Here is a 6,671-nt window from a genome sequence, read left to right as displayed (position 1 = left end):
TGTTAAATGTACTTCTCACAGCCAGTCACTGCCAACATCGATTCCAACCTGGTCTGCCTGACTCCACATTGTGTGCCTGGTATCCCACTAGGGAGCCCCAAACTGTCCTGCTGGATGGATGGATGGGAGGGTACCCAGAGCTCCAGTAGGTAGGAGGGGTCCAGGAGGCAGAAATTCCTTTGTTGGAGGATCCACTGGATACCGATTACATCTGTGGGTGATTAGCACACAAGAGCCTTCAGATAATTGCTTTTGCTTTAAGCTAAAGTTTCCCTTTTCCTTCTGATTGCAAAGATCACAGGAGGTTTAGAAAATACAGAAAAACCCAAAGAAAAAGTAACCTAAACAAGTAGCTGGCTGGACTTGTCTTTAGAACCAAAATTCACTGCTCATCCTCATTAGGTTTTATATCTTTCTTACCAAGAAAGTGCTGTAACTAGCCGGGCGCAGTGGCTCATGCCTGTAATCTCAGCACTTTGGGAAGCTGAGGTGGGCGGATCACGAGGTCAGGAGATCAAGACCATCCTGGCTCACACGGTGGAACCCCGTCTCTACTAAAAATACAAAAAAAATTAGCGGGGCATGGTGGCGCACACCTGTAATCCCAGCTACTCCGGAGGCTGAGATAGGAGAATGGCGTGGACCCGGGAGGCAGAGCTGGCAGTGAGCTAAGATGGCGCCACTGCACTCCAGCCTGGGCTACAGAACAAGACTCCGTCTCAAAAAAAAAAAAAGGAAAGTGCTGTAACTTAAAAGCTAAAAGCTAAAAAAGCAAAAGCTGCTCAGAGTGAAAACCCTGTTCTTCAGTTCAGGGACAGGGAAAGCTTGTTTTGAGAAATGCGGCATCTCCCCCAGACCACCACTGATGACTCTTGGTGTCACCCAGGCTGGAGTGCAGTGGCGCAATCTCGGCTCACTGCAACCTCCACCTCCCAGGTTCAGTTTTGCCTCAGCCTCCCAAGTAGCTGGGATCACAGGCGTGAGCCACCATGCCCGGCCAAAATGCAGCATTTTTAAGCACTACTTTTATGCTTTAAAGTAACCCTTCTCAGCTGGGTGTGGTGGCTCATGCCTTTAGTCCCAGCACTTTGGGAGGCCGAGGCAGGCAGATCACAAGGTCAGGAGATTGAGACCATCCTGGCTAACACGGTGAAACCCCGTCTCTACTAAAACTACCAAAAAAAAAAAAAATTAGCCAGGTGTAGTGGCAGGTGCCTGTAGTCCCAGCTACTCAGGAGGCTGAGGCAGGAGAATGGCGTGAACCCGGGAGGCAGAGCCAGCAGTGAGCTGAGATTGTGCCACTGCACTCCAGCCTGGGCAACAGAGCGAGACTACGTCTCAAAACAATAATAATCCTTCTCAGCTAGTCATGGTGGCTTATGCCTGTACTCCCAGCACTTTGGGAGGCTGAGGTGTGTGGATCACTTGAGGTCAGGAGTTCAAGGCCAGCCTGGCCAACATGGTGAAACCCTCTCTACTAAAATAAAGTTTAGTTGGCCATGGTAGTATGTGCCTGTAATCCAGCTACTTGGGAGGTTGAGGCAAGAGAATCCAGGAGGCGGAGGTTGCAGTGAGCAGCGATCACGCCACTGCACTCTAGTCTGGGTGACAAAAGGGAAACAGGGATGAGGCTAGGCGTGGTGGCTCATGCCTGTAATCCTAACACTTTGGGAGGCCGAGGCAGGCAGATCACAAGGTCAGAAGATTGAGACTATCCTGGCTAACACAGTAAAACCCCATCTCTACTAAAAAAATACACAAAATTGGCCAGGTGTGGTGGCATGTGCCTGTAGTTCCAGCTACCTGGGAGGCTGAGACAGGAGAATGGTGTGAACCCAGGAAGTAGAGCTTGCAGTGAGTTGAGATGGTGCCACTGCACTCCAGCCTGGGCAACAAAGCGAGACTGTCTCAAAAAAAAAAAAAAAAAAAAAGCAGGGATGAAATGGGTCCCCTGTTTAAAAACAAAGTCAAACAAAGCTGATTTTAGTCTAAGGTTAAAGCAGGTATCTCCCAAAAGCCACCTTTCCAGTACTGGGTGCTAGAGGCAAGAACTGCCAACAGGGAAATGCTGCAGAAAAGGAGGGGGCTTAGCCTGCCTGGGGCAAGGACCTGGAATACTGTTGGTTCCCCTAGAAAAATTAACAGGATCTGGTTGGGGACAGTGGCTCATACCTGTAATCCCAGCACTTTGGGAGGCCAAGGCAGGCAGATCATGAGGCCAGGAGACCAGCCTGACCAATATGGTGAAACCCCGTGTCTACTAAAAATAGAAAAATTAGCTGGGCATGGTGGCGCGTGCCTGTAATCCCAGCTGTTAGGGAGGCTGAGGCAGAATTGCTTGAACTGGGACCCAGAGATTGCAGTGAGATCACACCACTGCATTCCAGCCTGAGCTACAGACTCATCTCAAAAAAAGAAAAAAAAAAACCCAAAACCAAGGTCCGTTAATTAATTACACTTTTGTATTGGTTTGCTGTGCGCCTTATTTTCCTTAACATTTACTCATTACTGACCTAAAGCATAGGATACTCCATGTGGGGCCTTGTTAAGACAGAAATGCTGACTAAAATCCTTATTTTAAATTTACATGGACCAATCCTGTCAAAAAGCTTCAATGCCGTTAGCACCCTATCACATACCCAAGACTGCCTAATTTTGATGGCAGAAAAACATCCTCTTCCCTATAGTACCCAACTATCCATCATCAAGATGACAAACTACACAACGAGCCATGGCAGTGCCAAGGCCCTCACTTGTCAGCTGACAAACCACCCCTCACCCTCAATCACAGGCAGACAGAGGGGACTGGTAACAGAATTTATTCAAATGTGCCTTAATATAGGCGCTGGGGCTTGCCCATGGTGCTCTTGATATATAAGGCCCGGACATTCTGCCAGTTTTTCTTGAGCAATGACACCAAGAAGTTGACAGCCAGGTGAATGTTATACACAAGCTCATCGTCTGTCATCTTCACGTGACCAACAGCTACAGCCAGACATAACACCTGGGAGGACAGAAGAGAGGATCAAGTCAGGTTGGTGGAGGAATGGCAAATGGCCTGTCCCTCCCCCACTGGCCTGGTGAGCAGGTACTTGGACCCGGGCCAAGGAAGGACCAGGGTTACTCCAAAAATTTCAATCCTGGTGGGCGCTCTCACCGGCATATTTAGAGACTTGGGTAAGATTTAGACCCCGCCAACACCTTCACCCACAGCAACCCACCAGACCCCCTCACCTTCTTCATTTGGAACTTGATTGTGGACTTCACCTCATCCACTTTGGCCACCATGTTTTCGTTGTGTGTGAGCAGGGAAGGGAACTTTCCTGCCTTATTTAGGCCTGGGCCGAGGATTCGTGGAATCTGCTTGATCAGAGACTCTGAGGCCAAAAACGCATCATACTTCTTGGCTGGTAAAGACAGGAAGCCATTGGCATTGCTTAGGACCTGGTCACCAAGGCACACCTCAAATCTGGCAGGCCAGAAACGCACTTGTATCAACCATGTGACATCCAAGCAGCACCCTCTCTACCCCTGCCTCAGTCTTTTCCCCCCGCCTAAAAGGTTTCCAGAAAGTCCTCTGGACCTTCACTGGTCCCAAAACATGCTCTCAGAAAATCAGGCTGACCCATGATCCATGGCATAACCGCTGTACAACGGATGCCCCAGTCAAGACTGCCAGGGCTCAGGCCGGGCGCGGTGGCTCACGCCTGTAATCCCAGCACTTTGGGTGGATCACGAGGTCAGGAGATGGAGACCATCCTGGCTAACACGGTGAAACCCCATCTCTACTAAAACTACAAAAAAAAAAAAAAAAAATGGCCGGGCGTGGTGGCGGGCGCCTGTAGTCCCAGCTACTCGGGAGGCTGAGGAGGGAGAATGGTGTGAACCCGGGAGGCGGAGCTTGCAGTGAGCTGAGATCGCACCACTGCACTCCAGCCCGTCTCAAAAAATAACTAAAAAAAAGACTGCCTTGGCTTGCATTGTGCCTATTTCTTAGCGGTGGACCCTGGACACGTGACAACTGGCAATGTCTGCTTCCTACCTGTAAAAGCAGTCTAATGCCACTGCCTAAACAACGCAGAATAAGATTTCCAAATCATACCTCACCAGCAACTGGCTGGTCAACTTACAATACCTGGCCTCCCTCATCAGCTGGAATTCTCATAGCAAATACAAACATCAAACCACCCCAAAGCTAAAACAGCACTCAGGCCAGCTAGGCAACCACCGCCGCATTTGCTAGTCTAGCCCCTTCATCATTAAAAATCGAAATAGCAGGAAAGCCTTTCTAGCGCCTCCACCCCACATCTCACATGCAAAACCACAGCGGCCGGACTCACCTAGTTTCTTGACCAGTTTTTTATTCTTGTTGAGTTTTTTCAGCGCCTCGATGTCCATGTGGGGGATATCCACGGCCTTGGCCTCGTCACAGTGCTGCTGGTCCCCCAGGACACACACAGAGAACTTGGGGCGGGGAGTGGACTTAAGCCTGTGTTTTGGGGGACAGCACCAACAGGTTATGCCTAGCCCTGGGTCCCGAGGGCCGGTGAAGGGTGTGGGACCGCAGCAGCCACCGAACCTTACCCGGAGCGTTCACATTCACCAGCAGCCAGCCTGGCTTGTCAGGCTGGCCGGCGGGCTCGGCCAGGGCCTCCCCACGCCTCCCCTCATGTTTTAAGACCCAGGGTGGGGGTCCGTCCAGCCGCGCCTGCCCGGAGCAGGGGGTCTGAACTACCCTAACACATCAGTACCGACGTGCCCGCCTCCGGCTCAGCGGGAGCCTGCAGGGGAGGGGCAGGCACGGGGGCACTGAGGGCTGGGTGGGGTCAGAACGGTGCCAACCTGACGGTGCCCGAGAAGCGCTTGTCCTTCTGGGGGTCATAGTTCTTCAAGCTGATCTGCAACTCCACCGTCTCCAGAAACCTTCGAGAGAGGAGGGGGATTAAGCGTTAAGCACACGCCGGCCCTCACCACCCGCGCCCTGCCCCAAGGTCGGCACTCACTTGCGGCGCTTGCGCTGGTTCCCGTGCAGGACTTCCCGCACCGCCTCGTACAGAGTGTCGCGAGAGACTTTGCTGCTGCGTGAGAGAAGCGACAGCGCGCTCAGGGCCGCGGAGTCCACACGCTCGGACTGCTCGGAAGCCTCCGAGGCTCCAAGCTTCGAGACGGGCGGGCGGCCCACGGCGGACTCCCCAGTAGATTCCGGACACCAAGTAGAGCGACGGGAGCCCAGACCCAGACCCAAACCCCGGTGGAAGAGGGAGCCTCTCGGTGATCGGACCTGGTAGGAAGGGCGACCCGCAGGCCGACCCGCCTTGAGAAATGCCCCACGGCGAAGGTGGCGCAAGGGCCCGCAGTTCGGCCTGCAGGAGCCGCATCCTTGGCGGGGCACCTGGAGGCGCGGATGAACGCAGATAGGGCTTTCAGGACCACTTACCTCATGGCTTCTCACGCCGCGCTAACCGGAAAAAAGACTAGTACGGTTTGCGCATGCGCTCTAATAGTGGCTCTGATCTCGCGAGAATGCGTTGTTCCTCGGTCCTACCCACACAGAGGTTGGGTGGGCTAACCCCGAGAAGCGCGGCCTTCTCCGGCCGCTGGGGGCGTCGCTGGGCCGCTAGGCCGGCGCGGAAACCCACGGAGTTGCCGCAGCCCTGAGCGCCCCGCGGCCGCCGGTAATGTGCCGATTCGCGCCCGCTGTTGCTGGGCCCCTAGGGAAGCAGCTGCGTTCGGGGCTCGAGCTTCGGTAGTCACACGTACTGGTACAGCCCAGTGATGTTCACTGACAGCGTGGATTCCGGCATGCTTGTCCCTCAAACCCCTTTCCCCTCGCGCCCTCCGCACCAGCTTATGTTCTCAAAAGCAAGCCTTGTTCCTCGGCCGGACCTCCCTCCCTCAGCACCTTGCTCTAACGTGGACTCGTGGTAAGGGAAGCGTCCGGAAAGTTCTGTTCCTGGCCTCTCAGCGCCTGCAGAGGGGAAGAGCTGGCAAAGTCCTAAAGTGAACTTTCACTTGATAATTTGATAACATCTACGTTTTAAGTGTGACTACTATGAATAAGGCGTCTAGCCAGGTGCTACAGGAATACAAAGATGTAAAACAGGCACACAGCACTGCACACCCATTAAGGTGTCTTCTCTGCTCTTTCCTGTCCAGTGGGTCTCATCCTCTTAGCCCACTGTAACCCGAAGAGCCCTTCAGATCTCTCCTAGGGTTCATCTGCCCAAAACCCTTCCCTAACTCCAGACTGAGTCACTCCCACCTTTATGTCCATTCCCACCTATCCCCCTGCCTGGTGGGGGCAGCTCCTGTAGGATAGGGTGAGTGGTATTACACATTATTTGGCCCTCAGAAAGTGAGTAAGATACCCTACACCCTTCCCCTCACCAGGAAAAAGATGTTCCTTGTCACTGAGCAGGGAGGTGGAGGGGGTGGGGATGGGTTCAATACCCAGAATTCACAGGAAGGAAAGTACTGCTTCTAATAAGACATTAGTCAGGCGTGCTGGCTCACGCCTGTAATCCCAGCACTTTGGGAGGCAGGCGGATCACCTGAAGTCAAGAGTTTGAGACCAGCCTGGCCAATGTGGTGAAACCCCGTCTCTACTAAAAATACAAAAATGAGCAGGGTATGGTGGCAGGAGCTTGTAATCCCAGCTACTCAGGAGGCCA

General features: G+C 53.1%; 1 protein-coding gene across 2 annotated transcripts; it reads right to left on the bottom strand.

The window, feature by feature from the left end:
* Nucleotides 1-2,803: 2,803 nt before the first annotated feature.
* On the bottom strand, nt 2,804-5,507 carry RPL10A (ribosomal protein L10a). Of its 2 annotated transcripts, none has more exons than XM_025381657.1 (6): nt 5,438-5,507; nt 5,004-5,078; nt 4,843-4,923; nt 4,341-4,489; nt 3,235-3,407; nt 2,804-3,004 (listed from the first exon to the last, which is right to left on the bottom strand). In XM_025381657.1, exons 1-6 carry the CDS (start codon nt 5,440-5,442, stop codon nt 2,834-2,836), a joined length of 654 nt encoding a protein of 217 aa, XP_025237442.1. In that variant the 5' UTR covers nt 5,443-5,507; the 3' UTR covers nt 2,804-2,833. The 2 variants fall into 2 exon arrangements, with proteins under 2 accessions (XP_025237442.1, XP_025237443.1); XM_025381658.1 differs by having other exon boundaries at nt 5,004-5,075; nt 5,438-5,457.
* Nucleotides 5,508-6,671: the final 1,164 nt, after the last annotated feature.

This window comes from Theropithecus gelada, chromosome 4 (assembly GCF_003255815.1).
Source record: "Theropithecus gelada isolate Dixy chromosome 4, Tgel_1.0, whole genome shotgun sequence".
Taxonomy (NCBI): domain Eukaryota; kingdom Metazoa; phylum Chordata; class Mammalia; order Primates; family Cercopithecidae; genus Theropithecus; species Theropithecus gelada.
Note: the sequence above shows the minus strand (reverse complement) of the source record. Positions and strands in the feature narration are given on the sequence as shown.